This window comes from Engystomops pustulosus, chromosome 7, assembly GCF_040894005.1.
Source record: "Engystomops pustulosus chromosome 7, aEngPut4.maternal, whole genome shotgun sequence".
Taxonomy (NCBI): domain Eukaryota; kingdom Metazoa; phylum Chordata; class Amphibia; order Anura; family Leptodactylidae; genus Engystomops; species Engystomops pustulosus.
In genome coordinates this window covers 62,129,443-62,154,153 of record NC_092417.1, presented here as the reverse complement: position 1 = coordinate 62,154,153, position 24,711 = coordinate 62,129,443, and the positions used below count along the sequence as shown (strand labels likewise).

Below are 24,711 nucleotides of genomic sequence, written 5' to 3'. Positions count from 1 at the left end.
CAGCATTTAAAATGAGTAACATTGTAAAGTAAGGGGTTAAAATTATCTTTATTGTGTTATCATCATTGGGAGATTAAGATGTGAGAATTTTCTTTTGTGGGAAACCCCCTTTAATAGGCTGTGCTGCAATACCACACATAGCTGTTGGACCTTTGTGATGCAGTTTTTCAAAGTAAGCAGTCACTGTTGTTTTACAGCTTTCGGGAGTCTGTGACATGCTTTCCCCGCTTAGTCTCTGAACATGGCATAACACAGGTATAAGTAGCGCCTACAGTGTACCTTTAACCATTTTATTTTGTATTTGTTATCTTTCTTGGAAAGTTAAGTGGTCGCCATTCTGATACCACAAGACTCACTTTAAATATTTTATAGAATCCTGAATAGTTAATCTACACATTCACATTCATAAGAAACTATGTTCAGCATCTGAGAAAGCTGGGTAAAACCTCATTTTGTTGCTGATATTACTTTGTAGAGATTCTGAAAACATCTGCTCCAGGTCAGCGCAGCAGATGCTAGATCCAAAACTTGTCAATGGGCATTTAGGGTTAGTCTTAAAAGGCCCCAGTGCTGTTAATATTACAGTCTGCTGCAGTCTAATGGGAAATGGAAAATCCAAGAGGAGGGGAGATCAAGTTATATCGTCCAATCCCCATTCTGCCTGCTAGGAGTATTGTCCTTATCTCTTTTTCCCTTGGAAAGACAAGTCAGGACTACAGCTGTTTGTCAGGCAGCGAAAACAACATTACTCCGAAGCTCAGAATATATTCCTGCAGTGTCCATTCCGGGATGTCGGACAGTGAAGGGCTGGCTGTGGGTGAGTCAGGTTTATTTTTACCTACGTTGGCCGCACAGTTTCGCATTTCACAGTCACACAACTATATTTTGACAGGGCAGAGGCCTGAAGTGTCAGGGGCAGTGAAAAGGGTGGGTCGGAAAGTGAATCAAAATGAAATGAATCTCAGACATGGCCCTCAGACAGACATACATCCAAATGTATTTATTAATAATATAAATGATCTAAGATTATTAAATATATTGATATAATTTGTCACTAGGATCATGTTGAATCATTGTAAATATCTGGGCAACCCTCCTATGCTTTCATTGATATAAAGGAAATACAGAATATTTTATTTTGCTATAATACTGTCCGAAAAAAGAGTTTCATACTTATCTATGCAATCCTGCCAAATATCTTCAGACCATACACACCACACAAAATACTGAATACAATAGACACGAAATACTGATAAATAATGAACACAAATTAGAGCCTTACAGTGAAAATAACCATGCCATACACTGAGGGATTTCTACATTGTGAATGGAAACTGAAGTAACTAATAACCTCATTGATTGACAGTAAACACATAAAGTGCCATACAGTGCCTACATAATACTACATTATAGAGTGCATTACCTAATTTGCCCATATAGTCCATAGAATGCCATTTAGTCCAAAGGCAATGCTAGAGCTGTTTCCTTTTCATGAGAAGATGGACACTTTAGCCAAATCAGTATCCTCTGTTTGGTAAACAACAATCATTAGCATAAACCTCTTGTGTTCAGGCAGAATGGTGCCAGTCATCAGTAGATACTATGGTTTCAAACTATCATCTCATCTGTACAGAACATTTAATTAAAGGGGTTATTCAAGCTTTAAACAAACTATATAACCAGCCTGGGGACTTCCTCAAATTCTATGTTATCTGATACCTCTTTTTAAATTCATCTCTTCTTTTGAATTATGCAAAGTTTTTTGGGAAGAATCTAAACTCCTTGCACAGTGTAACAGCTTGTAAAGCTACAGCACGCAGGGCTTCTGATAACATGTCCATAGCCTGTTATGGCCAGGGTGCCTGGATCTATAAGTAAGTGTCCCTGGTTGATCATGCTTAATTTTGATAGTAGAATTCCTTTATCAGGAAGCCTAATGACAAAATGTCTAATAATAGCTAAACCAGTATATCATTTACGGAAGGGACAGACTCCCAAGTACAAAAAGCGCTGTTTCAATGTGTTTGCATCTCTTCAGCTCAGTTTAGGGAACTGTTTGGCTATGTGACAGGCTTTAGATGCCGGTCATACAAAGTCAAAACAGTACTGTCCACAGTAGTCAGTATGTTCCTTCTGAAATAGATAAACTGGGTTGGCTATTATCCCACATCATGTCACTAGGCTTCCTGAAAGTCATGCTTGATGTAAAGGGGGCTGCCTCGCAAGGTAGCAGTGAGTCAAAGTTTTCCTTGTCCCATCCTGAAAAAAACATATGTGCAAAGTTTGTTAAAAGCTAAGTGACTGTTTAAAGAGGAGTTGTGAGTTATCTTGACATGATACTTCAGTTTCCCTTAAAAAAGATATTATGGATAACCTTTTTTCATAGTTAAATGGTAAATATTCAACAAATCAATTGCCCTTGAATGGCTCTTTTCCATGGCTGCAATGTTAAAAAAATCTGTTAGTAAACTTATATGCAACTCACCTGATATGACTCCATGACAGGATGTAATATATGAACTGTTCAATGCATTGCCCTGCCTCCTTGTTCCTGACTGACAGGAACTTGGAACATCATTGGACACTTCATGTCATGTGTCCAGGGTGATGTCATCTAAGGTCCTGTTACATTTGCAATGTCTACCCCATGTATGTATCTGATAACATGATATCACAGCATGCCTCCATGGAGGACTGGGAGGAGTAGAAGACCATAGAAGCATGCTAATGGTTAATAGGGTTCAATGGGAACCTGTCACTAGCTTTATTTGTGGTGACAGGTTACTTTCAAAGTGGCTGCATCCTGATGGCCTAAATAATAAAGATTTCTTCTGTTTCTATCATCAACATTTTAATACTTTGAAATCTCTTTCAATGCTACTTGGTTGGATGAGGTAAGAATTCTGCACAGGTAATAGTCCTTTTAACATCCCCTTAAGGGACACACTGCCAACACACACCCTAGTGTGAGGCGTGTCATTGGGTCTTTCTTCAGGTGAAGGGGCAACAGAGCTACTCTTATGCTATAACTGGGGCTATATACCATAGAGGCAATTATGTGGATGCTCATAGGCCTGTAGGGGGCAGCTCAGCCTTTTTTACTATAGGCAGTATGATCTCCAGTAAATAACTCAAATGGTCACAGATGGAAGAAGAGCGGCCTTCATGATTAGTGTGAAGGTATCCTTCTACCCAACATGGGTTGTCCAGGAATAGGGGAACAATGGCTGCTATGACATAATGTCTAGTATTGCATCTTGGCAACAATAAAGTAAATAGGACTAATTAATGATATAATGTAATGTCTTGTGTCTACACACAATGATAGCAAAGGTAATGTTAGTGCTGGGTTCCATGTGTAAGAGTCTGTAAGTGCCAGTGATCAGAGAATTTCCCATTAGTAACAATTACAGGAAAGAGCAAAAAAGTAATCATTAATAATTCAGTGTTCATCTTTGTGGAACAGTCTTCCCTTGGGTGTTGACACAGCAGACATTTTTGAGCACATATTACATTTCAATCCTATAAATGATGGATGGAATGAACTGGGCGTGCTTGTCAGGGAACACGCTACCTCTGTCCGGCATAGAGAGTGTAGAGCCGCTCAGTCAGTGCAGGTGACACTTGAGTCAAAAATTACAGCATCTTGTAACATAGGCCTCGTTCACAAGGTCAGTATTGATCAGAATTTTGCATCAATCTGAAATGGAACACAAATATAAGGTATAATGTATTCATTGCATGTATCATAAACATGTGCTGGTTTTGTCTTACAAATACTGAGGCAAAAAACTGAAAAAAAACCCTGAAATTGCAACCATGTCATTGTGCCCAATGTGTGCACCTACAAAAATATTTTTATGTAACACTTCGTCATTATTTCACTGAATTGCAATACAGATGAAGTCTAAATATTGCTGTTCAGGACATATATACCATGGTAGCAAAATATGTAGCTGCTCTGGCTTGTAGGAACATCAGTGTGGTCAGCTTCACTGGGAGTATCTCTATGGAGCCAGTTCAGCTCTGCTACATCAGCAGCACCACAACAATCTGGTCTAGTATAAGACTGTTTAGTTGTACTTTGCAACTTCTATTAGTTTATGCCAGAGATCTGCGTCACAATTCAAGCGTGTTTTGGCATACTTTTTTCCTCATTAACCTTTTGGAAGCCACACCCCTTTTGTTGTAAAAGTGTCTGAAAACTGTCGAAGGAAGCATTCACACTAACGTATGCCTGCATACTGGACGTATTCTGAAGAGGAAAAGGGGTGAGCGCAACCACCCCTCCCCTATCCATGTTTATATTTTCCCCGTGTGTGGAGCAGTACCGCCACCGGGAGGCTGTTGCTGTTTATGGGGATATATATATGCATTCCCATGGCGGTCGTGTGAATACACCCAAAGGCCGCTGTCGCACGACTCTGTACGTGAAAACTGGAGTATGTGCTTGTCGGATTCCACCGACCAAGCCCAGTGTTGGTGACAGACATAATGATGGACATAGTTACCAGAATACTGACATATTAGTGAAGTATGATGCATGGAGTCCCCGATTATCAGACAAACAGCAGCGCCGAACTGTAATCATGATTAATGATAATCTGTGTGAGATAGGAGGCAACATCCGCTCATATTGAACGATCCAATTTGATGTGATTTGGGGATTTTAAGGCAAATGCTTTCTAAATGGTTTAAAATAAGAATTAACAATTAAGGATTAACACTTCCATTAGCAGATGACTGGATGCTGTCACCCCCCACAGTTCCCAATCTGGTGGGAGCTCAAGCCACCCCAGGCATTGTGTTTTATATAGGAATTGCAAAAGACAAATTGTAGGATTGGGCCATAGTGACTACAGAGGGTACTACATGTAATGGACAGGGTTACTCATATTTTCTTAAATTATTATATTTGGACCAATTTACATAAGTTATTTCATATTCCGTTATTGTATGTCGAAACCACGTGCGGGGACGACATAAAGATAAGGTAAAATGGATCCATAATGGTTTTGTCCTGAAGTCACATTAATATCTTGGGATTACCACAACATAACCTCCTGCTGAAACAGCCAGTAGCGACCTTGGGTCCACTTTAACACGCTCAATTCTTCTCTTTGTGTTCTCAATAATTAAGTTGGGACTAAGCTTCAGGAAAACACAGAAGGCAAAGGGATTGTGCTCTTATCCGTTACTCTCGTGGCCAGTGATATGCTGGAGTCATGAGGACCTCCATCTGTCTACTACTATCTTAATGACCAACAGTGAAAACCTGTTATAAGACTAAGGATTAAGGACAGGGTCTAAAGCTTGAAATACTCATAGAACTACAACTCTCAGCATGATAAGTCCTCCATTCTTTATTCAAACACATAAGACAACAAAGAAAATAAATAATATTTCTATGCTTCCTTTTCAAATATATTGCAAATTATGTTTTGAAAATGAGGAGAGAAGAGACACCCCTATCTTTATTTCTATAGCACCCAGACACATGCTTTTGGTGTCAACAGCCTCAGGCTTGTTGTTCTGTTAGCTATGGCATTGAAAATACAGGAAATTGAAGACATAGTGGGAAATGCAAAGGCAGATACAATTCTTATGCCTTTGTAGATACTATGTGTATCTACAATATGACTTTAATGTGACACAAATAGCATGTATCTGGGTACTATACAACTGAATATAGGGGCAAAAAGAATAGATTGAAAGAGGAGAAACACATGTAACATTGAGGGTGAAAGCCTTCCAAACAGTCGTCCAAACCGCATCCAGATATCCACCAATGAAGTCCTCAGAAGTGATGCTTCTGTGGACTTCTTTGGGGAATATAGGGGCATTTAAAGGAAACCTACCACTTGAAGTGGCAGGTTTCAGATGGAAATACCGAGCGCGTACCTCCCTGCGCCAGCTATAAAGTTTAAAAAGTGTTTTAAACCGCGATACCGCGGTTTAAAACACTAACAAAAATAAGCTCCGGCACCAGCTCACCCTGAGCTGGTGCCCGGTATTTCCATCTGAAACCTGCCACTTCAAGTGGTAGGTTTCCTTTAAAGTGCAGCCTCTAAACTCGACGCATCTTAGGTAAAATTTGAATCTTCTCAGCCCTTCTCACATGACTTTGAGGAAGATTTTTCATAGGTATACAGGTGAGATTTCACATAAAAGAGGGAATAGGGGCAGTTTAACCCCTTTCCGATGCTTTATACTGGGGACAGGGTATGCAGGCTGTATACTAGGGGCAGGGGGCTGATGGCTGTATACTGGGGGGGCAGGGGCTGCAGGCTGTATACTGGGGGGCAGGGGATGCAAGCTGTATACTGTGGACATGGGGCTGCAGGCTTTATACTGGGGAAGGAGGCTGCAAGCTGTATACTGTGGACAGGAGGCTGCAAGCTATATACTGGGAAAAGGGTCTGCAAGCTGTATACTGGGGGGCAGGGGCTTCAGGCTGTATACTGGGGGGCAGGGGCTTCAGGCTGTATACTGGGGACAGGGGGTTGCAGGCTGTATACTGGGGACAGGAGGCTTCAGGCTGTATACTGGGGACAGGGGGCTGCAGGCTGTATACTGTGGACAGGAGGCTTCAGGCTGTATACTGGGGACAGGAGGCTGCAGGCTGTATAGTGGGGACAGGGGGCTGCAGGCTGTATACTGGGGACAGGTGGCTGCAGGCTGTATACTGTATACTGGGGGGGCAAGGGCTGCAGGCTGTACATGGGGGCAGGCTGGGACCAATGTGTTTCGCACCCTAGGCTTATACTGAAGTCAATAGTTTTTTCCAGTTTTTTTGTGTTAAAATTAGGTCCCTGGGCTTAAACTCGGGTCAGCTTATAATCGAGTATAAACGGTAAGTGAAAACTTTAACTTGTCCTGCAAAAAAATGGCACCTTACACAGCTCCATTCACTGAAGTATGCAAAAGTTAATTATGGCAAAATGGCAACTTTTTTTGTTAAACAGATTTTAATATTTTTACATCTTATAATAAATAATAAACACAATATAAATATAAAGTTATCCCCATGACTGTATCAACCCAAAGAATAAAGGGGAGGTATCATTTGTAGCACATAGTGAAAGCTGTAAAAACAAAGCCCACAAGAGAATGCTGCAAATGCATTTTTGGCAATATCACCAAATTTGTAGATTTCCAGTATATTGCACGGAATATTGAATGACACCACAAATTGTCCCACAGATAATAGGCCCACCTATATCTCTGTAAACTGAAAAATAAAAAAGTTATGGCTTTTGGAAGCAGGGGAGTAAAAAACAGAAACGCAAAAATGAGAAAGAGAGGCGCATAGGGACCTTTTTCCTACAGAAAGCTAACAAAGAACAAGTAGTGTATAGCGTCAAACTTACACTCACCAGCCACTTTATTAGGTACACCATGCTAGTAACGGGTTGGACCCCCTTTTGCCTTCCGAACTGCCTCAATTCTTCGTGGCATAGATTCAACAAGGTGCTGGAAGCATTCCTCAGAGATTTTGGTCCATATTGACATGATGGCATCACACAGTTGCCGCAGATTTGTCGGCTGCACATCCATGATGCGAATCTCCCGTTCCACCACATCCCAAAGATGCTCTATTGGATTGAGATCTGGTGACTGTGGAGGCCATTTGAGTACAGTGAACTCATTGTCATGTTCAAGAAACCAGTCTGAGATGATTCCAGCTTTATGACATGGCGCATTATCCTGCTGAAAGTAGCCATCAGATGTTGGGTACATTGTGGTCATAAAGGGATGGAGATGGTCAGCAACAATACTCAGGTAGGCTGTGGCGTTGCGATGCTCAATTGGTACCAAGGGGCCCAAAGAGTGCCAAGAAAATATTCCCCACACCATGACACCACCACCACCAGCCTGAACCGTTGATACAAGGCAGGATGGATCCATGCTTTCATGTTGTTGACGCCAAATTCTGACCCTACCATCCGAATGTCGCAGCAGAAATCGAGACTCATCAGACCAGGCAACGTTTTTCCAATCTTCTACTGTCCAATTTCGATGAGCTTGTGCAAATTGTAGCCTCAGTTTCCTGTTCTTAGCTGAAAGGAGTGGCACCTGGTGTGGTCTTCTGCTGCTGTAGCCCATCTGCCTCAAAGTTCGACGTACTGTGCATTCAGAGATGCTCTTCTGCCTACCTTGGTTGTAACGGGTGGCGATTCGAGTCACTGTTGCCTTTCTATCAGCTCGAAACCAGTCTGCCCATTCTCCTCTGACCTCTGGCATCAACAAGGCATTTCCGCCCACAGAACTGCCGCTCACTGGATGTTTTTTCTTTTTCGGACCATTCTCTGTAAACCCTAGAGATGGTTGTGCGTGAAAATCCCAGTAGATCAGCAGTTTCTGAAATACTCAGACCAGCCCTTCTGGCACCAACAACCATGCCACGTTCAAAGGCACTCAAATCACCTTTCTTCCCCATACTGATGCTCGGTTTGAACTGCAGGAGATTGTCTTGACCATGTCTACATGCCTAAATGCACTGAGTTGCCGCCATGTGATTGGCTGATTAGAAATTAAGTGTTAACGAGCAGTTGGACAGGTGTACCTAATAAAGTGGCCGGTGAGTGTAGGTGTCTCTAACTCAACAAGACTAGAATTTTGAATGATACATTATAGTCAGGAGCCTGGTACAGATTTTCTGTTGGGACATCAGCACGTAAGGCCTCTGGAAAATAATATAACATTTTTGTGTTGAGCCCACCATCCCTTAGACAACACTGAGGATAGGGCTAGGAAGTGTTCTCATGTGAACTTAAGGAGTTTGTAGCTTTGCCCAGAAGAAAATCTTGCAGTTAGTTGTTCTCCTTTAAGACTATTTCTCCTTTATGGACTCAGCAGTAAAATGTGATAAGATTACATACAGTATTTACTTCTCAGAACAAAAAAAGAATCAACATGATCCGAGATATTTGTCATGCAAATGAGATCAGTGACATTATTTAAATACCCCTTCCCAACGACCTTGTAATCCTAAGCTACTTGAATGACATCAGCATAATACTGCAGCTTAAAGGCGCATTAGTTTGTGGAACAGGTGTGTGATAAGTGACATCCCTGGCTCTAACCTCCCTGGAAATACAGGTCCATGAATTCTGTGAGCACCCAATCCCCCATGCTTGACCCCGCTTGGACCACTATGAAGTCCATTCCTGAGGAGACCTTCCAGGCCAACCAAGGAGGAACCCAAGAGCCTCGAGCAGGTTATTGCTTGTTATAGTTATTCACACTGTAGCATATTACTGATCATATGTCACTGTATAGAAATAGACTGTAAGATTATATGGTGGGGTGTCCTATCTGGAGCATACCATATATCCTGTGGATAAAACCTGCATGAAGGGCTTCTTTATTGGCTTTTTAATACTGAGCAGAGTTATGGAATACATTATACTCCGCAGTGTATACTGAACACCTCTACACCATGATTTTATCTATCCCCAATAGCTGCAGAACTTGTTACATTGTTTCTTGCAATTAATTGTTTGTTTGATTGAAATAAGGTCATAAATTCATTGTACTAAACTACTGGAGAGCTTGTGGCGTATATATATTTTTGCATCACAAATATAGGATAGTAGATATGTTTGTGCTACCGTTGTATTTACCATCTTAAAGGGGCTTCTTGGTTTCCCAAGGCAGTTTTCAAAATGATGCCAGATGTATGACAGATTACACCGTTTCACTTCTTTTATCCTGTAAGCTGAATGTATGGAGAATTGCACAGTGTCACTTTGTTAGTTTTGTGTGTTTAATGTATGTTATATAGAATTACACAGTATAACTTCTTTTCTTTTCCACCTTCAATAGAAGAATATAGTCAGAAAAAGGCTAATTGACTATACTACAGTGTATGTTGTTTCCCTCTGATGGGAGAAATGTGGTACTACATGTCATAGAAGATAAATAGTGGATATGGGACTTTAACCATGAGTATATTTGCAGCATCTTATGTAGTATAATATGATAAAGATATATAATATGATATAAGATAGGATCTTTACTATTCAAGTAACAGAACACCTTCAGATTTGTCCATCAAATCCGTGCAGCTCATCCTCATTAAAGTGCACTGCAAAAATAGAGACAAACCATGGATAAGAAAGCTGCTGTTTTATAGGACCAATTTCTCAAATGATGGTGTACCTATTTCATGGATGTTTAGGATGCTAACAATGGGTGGCTTGTGGTGGAAATGGTTAGAGTATAACTATTTTACAGTGTATTGTTATCATTATAAGTGAATGGATGTGCCTATGGCTGTATTGGGGTTGTTCCATAATGGTATTAAGCAGATGGCTTATAAGTGAGTGCTAATGCCATTACTGGTTCACTGGGAGATAAGAACGGATTGTTCTTCTGTGTAATCTCAGGTCCACATAGAGCATTGTGCTTCCCTGCCGCCTGCTACTTTATATCTGCTTTCCTCTGCACTAAACACGTGCTACAACTAGTGTGTGATAAAATCTATAAAAAAGGAAAGGACTTCACACTAAGTTTCTACTTTATGCTTATATTTTCCGGAAGCCAACAATTTGTGTTCATATATATGAATGGACCTCTCATCTTTAAATGAGATCCCATAGCGGGAAACCTTAAAGGGATATTCCCACAAAGACAAGTTTCTTATATATACTCAGGATAACAAAATAACACATTCACAGTTATTAACAAAAATGCAACATTTCACAGATATAAGTCCAACCTGTCTCTATCAGTCCTGCTGTACACAATTTCAGTGGCCCCTAGACACAACCCTGTAACTTCTGACTTATGGTCGGGGAAGCCATCTTGGATTTCTGTGTGACAGCCGTGAAGCTGAGCTTCTCTCTCTCTGCTCCCTGCAATCTAACCCACACACACTGACATCCTGCCAGCAGTAGTGTCAGGAGTATAAAGCTACAGATAGATAAGTTCTTTATCTGGGGACAGCAGAAAGCCACAGCAGATCCAGAAATGTTTTGTGGAATAGAATAGATGTAGGTATTGTGTAATTGTGTGCAATAGGCATCTCTTGGATCTCATAATCTCTGCTCTGTCTCATCTCTCTTTCTATGTGTCAGATACTGGTACAATGTTCAGATGCTAAATGAAAGTGTATTTAAAGGGGTATTCTCATGTGGGCACTCACATTCAGTTTCATTAATCTGCCATATATAAACATTTCTTCAATTAGATGTTATTAAAAAATATGTTCCTGTGTGAAGATAATTTCTCATTAATGTAGCCATGTTGTCCCTTAGAAACGAGATGGCTTCCTTGGATACGGCCACCTCTGCTGGAGGGATTTCACAAAGAAACAAAAGGTTATTGTATATAAAATGTCCGGGAGTTACTGCATGTCGCACAGCCACCCTGTGGTAATGATTGCTGAATCCTGGTGGTCCGGCAGGACTCAATAGCGCAAGTCTGGCCACCGCTGCCAGAGTGTGACGTGGTCGTATCTGAGGAAGCTATCTGGTTTCTAAGGGAAAACATGACTACATTTATGAGAAATTATCTTCACACAGGAACATTTTTTTAATTAACATCCAATTGAAGAAATGTTTACATAAGGCAAATTAATTTAATTAAATGTAAATGCCCAGATGGGAATACCCCTTTAACCCTGTACCTTGATACACTGTATCTCACAGAACTAGATAAATCATAATGTGTCTGCTTAGCAAGTCCCCACACACACACTGGCCATCACTGTAAAATTGTGAAGTAAAGGGTTTAAAATGATATTTATTGTGTGAACATAACTAGGGGATTGAAATTTGAGAATTGTCTTTCATGGGAAAACCCCTTTAACCACTGGGACCACCACATATCACAAGAATGGGAGTCCTTTTATTCCCATCTGAAGCAACAGTCTACATTTCTTTTTTAATTTCTATAGGGAGCTTATGGAGATAGGTAATCAATATTACTCTGCTATATCAGACTGCTAGTCCTTTATAAATGTATGGAGAAAGCAGCATGCCTGTCCGGCTCTGTGTGTGTGAAAAGAACCCCCTGTTTTTCATAGTTGGACCCCCATGGATCTACAACTTATTTCCAATCCTGTAGCTGGGGGATATGTTGTACTCGTAAAAAGAAGAAAAGTTTAGGCTACACACATAGCTAAATTACTGCAGGTTAGCCTGGAATTTCCAGGGGCTATCCAGACGTAAGTTACCATAGCAGCTTAGTGGAAAACTTGGCCATAATGTAAAATAAAATAAAAAATAAGAAGGGCAATTCATCAGCTTTGTAGAAACAAACGCCTTTCCTTTTTTCCCAGCAATTTATAATTTTAGGAAAATTCTGTTTATATTGTTGTGCAGATCCACATCTTTGCCCATCCCTGTTTGCTGGTACCCCTGTTTTCTTTATTCTGTATATAAGGGCGGCTTATCACCAGCACCATATGAATATAGTATTTGGAGTCTAATCCTCAGGGGTGGGTTAGGTCCGTGAATCATGAACCTACATGGTCAATGGTTCATAGACCAAAATTCTCCTAGTGTCAATCCATCCTAAAGTGATATTGAGCATGCTGGTATAACCTGGTTATCTCCTGCATGTAACTATATATGTACAGCTAGTATATTAGTTATAGCTCCTTGTATATAGTGATATTGAACATGCAGCTATAAACTTTATATAATGTGTATTTAATTATGTATGTGCATTTGGTATAAAATGCCTATCACTGTGTAAAGGGATAGGGGCTGCCCAGCAATTGACAGCATAGAAAGAAAAACCTGAATGCACTACCATGAACACACACCTGGTATACTGAGAAGCTAATTTGCATAAATACATAATCTTTTTTCTAAAATGATTTTACATGCAGTACCCCAAGTAGCCACAAGATGTTGCACAGCGCTTTTAATTGGAGATTGGTAAAGGCCAAATGATGAGAGTAAAATATTGTGGTTACCATCACAGAAAAGATGATAGTAATATTTGAAGTGACTATGGATTATTCTCCCCAACACACAACTAACTCCAAATTTTATATATGACTGAATAATACAGGTGACATACACTGGGGCTCATTTACTAAGGGTCCGCGGTCCGCACTATCGTCGGAATACCCAACGATTTGCAATGTGGGCTGCGATCGGATTTTGGCTTTCACGAGACACTGATCGGGGGACAGGCCGTCGGACGATCCGACAGATTTGGACAACACACAGGATTTAACAAAGCAATTTGTGTCTCAAGACACGCACTTACAAGCACCGGGAAAAAGAAGGTGAACTCCGGCGGACCTCAGTAGGGGAAGCTACAGATGCAGGAAATCGGGCGCACGAGCTACGTGAATCGCGCCGGACTTCATCTTCGTCGGACCATCCTGATCAGGGATCGCGATGGGACCTGGGTAAGTGAATTTGTCCCACTGGGGCACATTTGCCAAGCTCCATTCTTTCTAGGGCAAACTGCTTGCATAGGTATTTACGAAATGACTGCACCACAAATGTGTCGTACATGACCCTTTTGTGTCGCGGCTACTATTCTTCATGCGACAAAAATTTCTGCACTGAGGGGGGCGTACATTTAACGTGCAAAGTCTGACAGAAATGAGTCGCACAGCCCATGCTAAAGGTTCACCAAAAAAATAGGTGGTGCACTCTGTCGGGGAAGTGCAGGGAGCGCCAGATTCATGACAAACGTGCGCCAGAAATCCTGAATATGGCGCCCCCTGCACACTACATAGGCAAACTGCACACAGTACAGACTGCACTGTTCTTAGTAAATGTGCCCCTATGTGTTCAATTTCTCACCAGGGTCTTCTACTTTCTGTAAATAGGAGTCCAGGTTGTTCAGCCCACATGGAATTTTTCATTTTAGATGTAAAAGTGAACTTCATTATGAATGTCTTCTTTCACTAACAGTAAACTTAATGAACGCAAACCTGTCATCAGGAATGTGATTTTTAGCTGGAAACAGGTTCCAATAGCCTATGCTATGCTAATTTCAAAAATGCCTTTGTCAGCATTCTGGATCATTTCAGTAGTTTATTTAAAGAGTAGCTGTAAAGTATAAAAACTTTTGCCTAGCTCTGCACACTCATTACCTATCTGCAGCCGCTTGCCAGCTAACAGTAGGACCCTTTCTCTCTGGCTGTCTGTTTGGTTGGTTGCCTTGTGATCCTGTAGCTAGACAGAGAAGAGGAGAGGAGGCTGGGCGGAGGGGTTACTAGCACATGCACTCTCACTGTCAGTAAAAGCTCAGAAGCTGCAGGACCTGCCATGAGGTCATAAGCATGTGACTGATCACATGCTTCACGTCATCCAATTACTTAACAGGAATGGTATGTAGCAGTGCTGTTTGTGTTTGAAAGTCTTGATATAGTAAAAAAGTGTGTGTATAAAAGTGTCAATGCACAAATAAAGCCAGAGCTCAAGATCCCCTTCAGTTCTAAGTGGTGGTCTGCACATAGGAGGCAGCTTCCATAGTGCATAACGGCAAAAAAATAAAATAAAATATATTGTAGGGTGTGTTCAGTAAGCAGTGTGTGTTCAGTGGCAGTAATGCATGCTATGTTAACATTATGTTAACCATGTTAACATAAAGTTAACACAGCAGTGTGTTAACAATTACACATATTAACACATTGCTAACAGCAGAGACAACAGAGAGCTTCAAGAAGGGTCTAGATGACTTTTTGCACCCAAAATAACATTGATGGTTATGTTATATAGAATTGTTTCCCCTAAATTCCTCCCTCATCCAATCCCTTCCCTTCCTTGGTTGAACTTGATGGACATGTGTTTTTTTTTTCAACCGTATAAACTATGATAATATGATAAACCAGGTACTTTTACCCATAGATCCAGGCTGAGGCCGTGATAATCTGCTTATATTTGTTATCCATGTCCATGTCCTGCAACTTACTATCAAAGAACACATTGAACAAGAGAGTTACTTTATGAAAGGAGTTGTCCAAAAGAACAAATTTGATATATGGCTGGGGAGGGGTGTAAAAAAAGAAACTTATAACATACTCACCTGCCTGTCACTGCTGCCTCTGTCAGACGGTGCCATCCCGAACACAGCTGCAAACCTGTTACAGTCTGAAACTAATGTTTACAGTGGTTGTAATGGTGCAATGGCTTAACGGGAGCGGGTGAGAAAAGTTATTTTTATCTTTTGACCCCCTACCCCCAGCCATATATTATAAAAAATATCTCCTGGACAACCCATACAGATCTAGGGGCCACTTCTGAGGGTAAAGATGAAATGATCCCCATCCCATTAAAAAAATCATAAGAATGAAATCTAAGAGGCTAACTGCAATGTGATAATCTACAATAAGCCCTACCATGAGTAAATACAGCACAAATTAAAAAAATGTGTGTGCAAAAATATACATATATACCTGCAATAAATGTACAAAACACATAAATAACAATAACTATAAATATTTACCAGCAATGAATAAACAGCACATGCACAACATTCATAATTTATACTGTATATCAGCAATAAATAACCACAGATTAACCCCTAGGCGCACCACGACGTTATACTACGTCCCCGGGGCTAGATGCTTAGCGCACCGGGACGTAGTATAACGTCCAGCTTCTGGGAACGGCTCAGGAACGGAGCCAGTACCAGAAGCAGCGGCTGTCAGCTGTCTAGTACAGCTGACAGCCTGCGCTAACACCCGCGATCGGAGCCGACTCCGATCGCGGGTGTTAACCCCTTACACGCCGCGGTCAAGCATGACCGCGGCGTGTAAGGGTGTTCCTGCTGTGGATCGGATCCCCCGTGCCGCTTACCGGGGGATCCGATCCTCTTCCGGGCAGCTCCGAGGACTGGCATGTGCCCCGGAGCTGCCCGGTCTCCATGGCAGCCAGATCCCTTCCGGGTCTGACTGCAAACTGTCTGAGCATGCGCAAGCTTGCTCAGACAGTTTACACTGCTCTACAATAAAATAGTATTGTAGAGCAGTGTATTGGACTTAAACCAGTGATCAGAGCATCACTGGTTTAAGTTCAAGTATGTATAAGTAAAAAAATGCAAAAACAGTTAACACTACACAACATAATAAATAAAAAATAAATACATAAAATATAAGCCCCTAAAATGTCACTTTCCCATAAAAAAACTTAATAAAGTATAAAAAACATAAAAACACAAAAAAACCCTGCATATTTGGTATTGCCGCGTCCGTAACAATCTGCATAATAAAACAGAATTGTTACTGGACCCGCACGGTAAACGCCGGAGGAAAAAAAACGCAAAAAACGTTCCGAAAAAAGATAATTTTTAATTAATACCCTATAAAAAATGTTCTAAAAAGTGATTTAAAAAATTTTATGCACTCTAAAATAAGCCCACTAAAAAGAACAACTGTTCTCGCAAAAAATAAGCCCCTAACAAGATTTGTCAGCCAAAAAATAAAAAAAGTTATGCATATAAAAAGATGGTGATGCTAAAATGAATAAGATTTTCTCCAAATTAGTTTTTATTCAGTACAATTGAATAAAATACCCAAAACCCCCACATATTTGGTATCCCTGCGTCCGTAACAATCTGTATAATAAAACAGAATCGTTATTAGATCCGCAAAGTGAACCCCGTAAAAAACAACCTAAAAAAACTCTCTCTGAAAAAGATGATTTTTTATTAATGCCCTTTAAAAATGCTCTAAAAAAGTGATTTTAAAAAGTTACGCAATCTAAAATAAGACCACTAAAAAGAGCAATCATTCTTGCATAAAATAAGCCCTTAAACAGATTTGTGAGGTGAAAAATAAAAAAGTTATACATATGAAAGACGGTGATGCTAAAATTTTGCCAAATTACTTTTTATTCAGTAAAAATGGTAAAAAATTAAAAATATATATAAATGAAGTATTTTCATAATCGTGGCGACCCATAGAATAAAAATAATATACTATTTTTATGGTATGGTTAACGGACAAAAAAAAAAACACATAAAAATGTTCCTAAAAATTGATGATTTTCATTTCCTCCACCAACAAAGAGTTAATTAAATCTCACCAATTAGCTATAGAGGCTCCAAAATTATGTATTAGAAAAGTGCATCTCATGCGGCAAAAGAAATAAGCCCCTATAGGTCCACATTAAAAAAAAGAAAAAAATGATAGCCTGTACAATGTGACATAGCAAATCTGATCTGGATGGCGCCTCCTTCCCTTCTATGCCCGGCCGTGCGCCCATACAGCAGGTTACCAGCACATATGGGGTATCCGTGTACTCGGGAGAAATTGGGTATCAAACTTTGAGGAGCCTTTTTTCATTTAATCCATTTTAAATGTTTAATTTTCCACCCAAAATGAGTGTATTGTGAAAAAATATTACAATTTGCAGACTCCACCTCCGTTTTGTTTTAACCCCTATAAAACACGTAAAGGGTTAACAAACTTCTTAAAAGTAGTTTTTCATACGTTGAGGGGTGTAGTTTCCACAATGGGGTAATTTATGAGTCTCGCTATTATTTAGGCCTCTCAGTGTCAATTAGAAGTTGAGCAGGTCCATCTAAGTACGGGTTTTGGTGATTTTACAAAAAATTTTAAAAATGGCACCCAAATTCTGAGCCTCATAACATTCTAGTAAAATATGTGGAATCTTAAAAAACCATGCCAACATAAAGCAGACATTTGGGAACTGTAAGTTATGAATTTATTTGGGTGCTTTGACTATCTGCATCAAAAGTAGAGAATTTAGAACGTTGAAAATAAAGAATTTTTCAAAATTTTTGCCAAATTTAGTTTTTTTTCATAACTAAACGCAAAAGATTTCATCCAAATTTTTAAACTAATTTGAAGTACAATGTGTCACGAGAAAACAATCTCAAAATCCCCTGGATATCTCATAGCGTTCCCACGCTATAACCACTTATAGTGACACAGGCCAGATTTGAAAAATGGGGCCGCGTCCTTTAGGCCAAAATAGGCTGAGTCCCCTAGGGGTTAATATATACCAGCATTATATGTACTTCACATCTCTACTGCGTTCAGACACGCACAAACATAATTTACTGTTCAAATTATATCTATGTTGGCCAAGCTCATTGTGGTCATCTTCCTGTCAGTCTCTTCATTGTTTGCAATCCTTCTCCATAAGTTACAATGTCCTGATGTGGGAGGGGGAGTATGAAGAGGGCTCACAGGTTGAACAGTGTATAGCCAGCCAGCCCCCTTTATATCGCCAGTCAGCTTCTGTATATAGCCAGCCCCTATATATAGCCAACCAGTCCCCTGTATATAGCCAGCCAGCCCCCTGTGTATAGTCAGCCAGTCTCCCCAGTATATAGCCTGCCACCCCCCCTTTTAAATAGGCAGACAGCCCCTGTATATAGCGTGCCAGGCCCTGTATATAGCCAGTCTGCCCCTTTATATAGCCAGCCAGTCACCTGTATATAACCAGCCAGGCCCCAGTATATAGCCAGTCAGCCTACTGTATATATCAAGCCAGCCCCCTGTATATAGTCAGCCAGTCTCTCCAGTATATAGCCAGCCAGACCCCTTTATATAGGCAGAAAGCCCATGTATATAGCCAGCCAGTCCCCCCCAGTATATAGCCAGCCAGTCCCCCCCCAGTATATAGTCAGCCAGGCCATGTATATTGCCATACAGTCCCCCCAGTATATAGTCAGCCAGTCAGCCAGGCCCTGTATATTGCCAGCCAGTCCCCCCAGTATATAGCCAGCCAATCCCCCCAGTATATAGCCAGCCAGTCACCCCAGTTTATAGCCAGCCAGTCCCCTGCATATAACCAGTCAGCCCCTGTATATAACCAGCCAGTCCAGTGTATATAACCAGCCAGTCACCCAGCCACATTCAACAGACAAATACTACATTGGTGTGCAGAGAGTCTAAGAAGAAGACTATAGGATCCTTCAATGGGATGACTGACAACCCTGTAGCAAAAACCACTAGTTTACAAGGTATATCAGTGCACATTAGGATGTTTACCAGCTTTTGGGTTAATGACCCTGTAAGAAGCAAAACCTACACAGAATATTATGATGTGGTATTTTTGCATAACCTCATTATTAACATACAGTATCCACTTTGCTTGTCAAATGCGCAGCATCTCAGTACTGACCAGTTTTGTCTGAAAAACCTGTTTGTAGTCAATACTTGCAGATTAATACATGTTTATGGCATGACCAACTTAAAGGAACGCTAGAGTCACAGCTGATTCATTGACTTTTTCCTTGTGCAGGGCCTGAAGGGAGGAGCATGAATCTACAATGAAAATGAGTCATGCTCCTCCCTTCAAGCCCTGCACCATGGACTATTCAATGAATTAGCTTTGACTTGAGCATTCCTTTAATGTTTTGACCTTATACGAGCATAGAATGACGTGGGTGATAATCACTGCATAAGAAAATACACAGAAAGGAGGTATCTCTCCCCTCATCCTGAGATCCTTCTACTAAAGAAATTCTCATGAGCAGATATATGTGTGAGAGGTGTAGCTAGGGGTTCAGTGCCTGTGGGTAAAAGCTGATTTGAGTAGGCCCAACCCAGTATTACCCAGATTACCACCAGACAGTGACCATATACAGTATATACTCGAGCATAAGCTGAGTTTTTCAGCACAAAAAATATGCTGAAAAACCTCACCTTGGCTTATACTCAAGTCAAACAACCCCCTGTGTACTCACTTTCTGATGCCCCCCGGCAGGTCCTCTTCTATACATTGATGCCCCGACATCAGCTCCGTGTCCCCGGGCTGTCCTTCACAGGGATCGTGACGCGAGCCGCTCGCTGACATTCTACTACGCCGGGGGGGGGGGGGGGGGGTCACAAGGTAAGTTCACTGTTTGGTTTTTTCCTACAGGCATTAAATAGGGGGAAGGGCTGCAGGCTATATACTAGGGGGCTGGCAGGCTATATACTATAGGGGTGGCAGTCTATATACTACAGGGGCTGGCAGGCTATATACTACAGGGGAGTGGTGGCTATATACTACAGGGGCAGGCAGGCTATATGCTACAGGGAGCTGGAATACTATATACTGGGGGGCTGGCAGGCTATATACTACAGGGGGCTGTCAGGCTATGTACTACAGGTGGCGAGCAGGCTATATCTGCAGGGGGCTGTCAGGCTATATACTACAGGGGGCTGGCAGGCTATATACTACAGGGGACTTGCTGGATATATATTGGGAAGGCTTTGACCAATGCATTTACCACCCTCGGCTTATACTTGAGTCAATAGGTTTTGTCAGATTTTTTTAGGGTTCTCGGCTTATACTTGAGTATATATGGTAGTTATTTATTTACTAGTTATCCACAGGCACTGTTCCAACCATTTCAGTGATTTGAGTCCAATAAGAATTCAGTGACTTAACAATGATGTCTTTTACTGTAGTCATAATGTAGTCACTTTTTTGATCTCTGCCATCATGCCCCAACTGCCATGTCCCCCTGAATAAGAAAAATACTCACCTACACCCTAAGATGTAGACATTTGAAGATCCCAAAAACTCCTGATTGTGGCTCACAATAACTGATGCAAAAATGTACTGTTATCAGAATGAATAAATTATAGCATATGGCCCAGACTGATAAGTATTAACAGTCTTCTTGGGTACATTCCTCTAAATTTCTTCTTCCAATGCTGACATAGTGGGGCAAATTTACTATTTGCATGTTCCAATAGGTGGAAACTTCTTGCACAGGTATTTAAGAAGTGTCTGCGCCACCATTGTCTCGCAGGCAACTGTTTTGTGTTGCAGCTTCACTAGGCATCATGTGACACAAATTAGGGGGCATTCTGGTGCTCATTCAGACTGTGCGCCAGATTTGACATCCAAAACATGAAAAGTTGGCTGGCCAATCCAGAGAAGCAACAGATTAAGCGACAGACCTTAGTAAATGTGCTCCCCTATAAATGATCCTATTTTGGAAACTACACCACCCAGAGAATTTATCTACATTGATGTTGAGCTTTATATAACCACAGATGTTTTATAGAAAACATTTACTTTACTTTACATTTACTTTGGAAAATCTTTTTCCAAAAAACCTTGCTTTGGCCCCTAAATTTTTATTTTTAGAAGGGGTTAAAAAAGTAAAAGCAAAGTAATAAAAGTAATGCCATTACTGCTGCATGAAGAGGAGCTCCACATGGGGAGGAGCTGCTGGAATCGGCTCACTGTAGACATACTTGGATACCAAGTAAATTTATATAGTTGAATATATGGGAATCTGAGGGAAACAGTTTTTAGCTAAAAGACGGGTGTCAGTTATTTACTATGCCTCTATGAGAACCTGCCACTAGCTGGTTTCACAGCTGCCTACACTTCTAGAATGAAGCTGAACAGGTTCAAACCAGCCAAAAGCCTGGTCAATTCATGCATTTTCAGCCTGCTTTAAAATGCACCCTTTAAAAAAGATACAAGCGACAAAAATAATGGGGCAGATTTACTTACCCGGTCCCATCGCGATCCTGCGATGCGTTGTCCGCCGAGGATTCGGGTCCAGAGCAATTCACATAGCTTGTGCGCCCGAGTTCCTGCATCCGTCGCTTCTGCCTCAAGGTCCCCCGGAGTTCACCTGCTTCTCCCTGGTGCATGTGAGTGCTTAATCTTGCGACACAAATTTCTTTAAATTCCGCGGTTTGTCCGAATCCGTCGGGTTGTCCGTCGGCCCGCCCCCCGATTTCTGTCGCATGCAAGCTGGCGACGATGCGCCAAAATCCGATCGTGGAAATCGTTGGGAAATACGGCGAAAATGTGTCCAACAGGCCCTTAGTAAATGAGCCACAATGGGGGTCATTTACTAAGGGCCCGATTCACGGTTTCCCGACGTGTTACCCGAATATTTCCGATTTGCGCCGATTTTCCCTGAATTGCCCCGGGATTTTGGCGCACGCGATCGGATTTTGGTGCATCGGCGCTGGCATGCACGCGACGGAAATCGGGGGCGTGGCCGAACGAAAACCCGACGGATTCCGAAAAACCGCCGCGTTTAAAAAAAAAATGTGGCGCGAAACTTGCACTTACCTTCACCAGGTATAGGCCGGTGAATTTCTGGGCATTCCAGTGGGCCTCGGCGGACTTCAGCGCAGCAGCGCCACCTGGTGGACGTCGGAGGAACTACCTTAGTGAATCCCGGCCCGACCCGAATCCACTGCAGAGAACGCGTCGCTGGATCGCGAATGGACCGGGTAAGTAAATCTGCCCCAATGGGGGACATTTACTATGGCGTTTCCGCCAGTTTTGTGGCGCTCTCACCACATGTTCTGCTCTCCGACCTATTTATTAGCTGTCGGGGACAGAAAAAATGCCTTTTTCCGTCTGCTCCGACTCTTCTCCGAAAAGGGGCGTGGCTTTGGCGGAGTGGAAACTCAGACACAATTACTATGTGTCGCAGCCCTTTTTGGGCGGTGTAAACTGACGGAAAGTAGACCAAAAGAAAACTGGTCTAGCAGGGACTGTTGGACACATTTCTGGTGCTCGGGACAGATTTTGTCCCAAGGACAGAAAATAGTCTCGGCGCCAGAAATGTCTCTGCACAGCTCTACAATATTAAATGTGTATCTTCTTACCGAGAGCAGGTCAGTAACAAAGCCAATGCAGACACCGACACTGTAAGTAAATGTCCCCCAATGTGTCTGAAGTTTCAAGTCATGTTATCTTGCATGCAAAGCTATAACTATAATTATCTTCATGAAAGGGGCATTGGTTGGATGTCCAGTACAGTAAAAAAAAATTAAGAAACTAATAGTGAGAAAACAGAGTAAGAAAATAATGCAGCGTAATAATCAGACAGATGGTTGTTATCAGTCTTCATCTTGACTGTTGTCTAGATAGTGTAATCATTTTGTTTCTTTATAATTGTAGATTATAATAAAAAATACAGTGCCTGTAATAAACATGTTCAATATTTGTTACATAAAGACACAACAAACAAGAAGTAATTAAGGTTACATTTGAGTTGCAACCAGGAGTATATTTGTAATTGGTCCCTACAGGATAGTAGCTGGCAGTCTGCTCAGTATTAGGCAGCCAGCTGCCACCATTCTCTTGGTTATGTAATGGTTTGCTTCTACTTTGCGGCATATAAGTTAATACTACGGGGTAAGGCTGGACATGTCCTTTTAACTGGGTGAAACAATGCACTTGTGGTCTGTTATTTACAGACTGAGCATTATCGGTGTGTGTCATAAAAAAGTCACGTAAGTAAAAGAGACACCATCCTAATCATTATTTTCATTTCCAAAATAGTTGTTGTCCTCTTTAAAGAACATCTTGTTAAGTCTTATATTTCCTGAGCGATGCAAAACAAACAGACAAAACAGAGGAGAAACCTCCTGCATCTCTATGAAGTAACCTTCTTGTCCAAAAATATCTAGTTTTATGAGCTGAAGGAGGAATGAAGGTGCCAAGTTCTCAGCTCTGCAAACTAAAACAATTACACCATACGGAAGGGATCCTCTCAAGCGCAAAGCCATTTTATTTTGTATAGAAAGTAACCTTTTGTGTAAATGGCTTGTGAGCTAATTATTATTATTATTATTAAAACCCCTGCGCCAGTTTTCTGTATGACCTTGCACATTCTTTTCAGTGCAAACTGCTTGCACATGTCTGAAAGTGTCCACAGCTGCAATATTCATGACGTGACACAAAAATCTGCACTGAAAGGGGCGTTGGACTGTGGATTGTGCGCCACATTTATCATGCAGTGTCCGACAGAATTGTGTTGCAAAAAAGTTGGTCTACCGAAGCAGTGCAGGGAATGCCAGATTCATGAAAAACGTGCAACACAAATCATGAATCTGCTGCACCCTGCACACTATACAGGCAAATTGCACGTAGTGTAGTTTGCACTGTTTTTGATACATGTGGCCACAGTGATTTGTCATTAAAGTGAAAGGAGAAACCGTCATGATTCCTTTGTGATTTATTTAATAAGACAATGACCTAATAAAATGATAAGCCTATCTATCTGCAGCCACCTGTAGAAGAAGTGTAGGCATTCAAGCCATAGTTTTGCCTGGCTACCGCATTGCTTGACGGTTACATCAAGCTTGTGCACAGCATTGTAGTTGATTTATTCTAGTACATAGTTAAAAGAATTGTAAGTGTTATATTCTTGTACATTGGGGCAGTATAATAGTAGTTATATTGATGTACATAGAGGGCAGTATTATAGTATTTATAGCACATAGGAGCAGTATTATCATGTGTACATAGTACATAGTTTTAAAGTAGTTATATTCTTGGACAGAGGGGACCGTATTGCAGTTGTTATATTTTTGTAGACGGAGAGAAGTACTGTAGCATATTACTGTACATAAGGTTTCATTCAGTCCGCCGTTATGGAGGCTGTGATCTAGTTGCATGAATTGCATAGACTGCTGTGGCCAGGGGCGGACTGGGAATTTAAAATGGCCCTGGAAAAAACTGTAAAAGTGGCCCCATTTTATGGGCGGAGTCAAAACAAGTGGGTGTGGTCAGATAATGTGGGTGGGGTTATAACAGACAAATTGTTGGTAGATGGCCTTAACGCAAAACAAGAACATCTTTTACTAGTAAGTGAATCTGATGTGCAAAGAATGTGACCTGCCGATCAGTAAATGATGCAAACACATGACCCGATAAGCCTTATATACCTTTCCCCTATGTACAGGAATATAACTACTATAATACTGCCCCCTATGTACAAAAATATAACTACTATAATACTGCCCCCTATGTACAGGAATGTAACTACTATAATACTGCCCCT

At 41.2% G+C, this 24,711-nt stretch overlaps 1 protein-coding gene across 9 annotated transcripts in view; it reads left to right on the top strand.

Moving 5' to 3' along the window:
- Nucleotides 1–679: 679 nt before the first annotated feature.
- The window catches only part of EML1 (EMAP like 1), a 93,398-nt gene continuing 69,366 nt past the window's right edge, over nt 680–24,711 (top strand). For 2 of the 9 annotated variants that reach the window (XM_072116172.1, XM_072116171.1), the window contains exon 1: nt 9,042–9,221. In XM_072116172.1, coding sequence (XP_071972273.1) covers nt 9,107–9,221 — 115 coding nt within the window. In that variant the 5' untranslated portion in view covers nt 9,042–9,106. Of the gene's footprint in view, nt 818–9,041; nt 9,222–24,711 lie in introns of those variants that run through there. The other 7 variants (XM_072116176.1, XM_072116175.1, XM_072116182.1 and 4 more) reach the window with 5 other exon arrangements.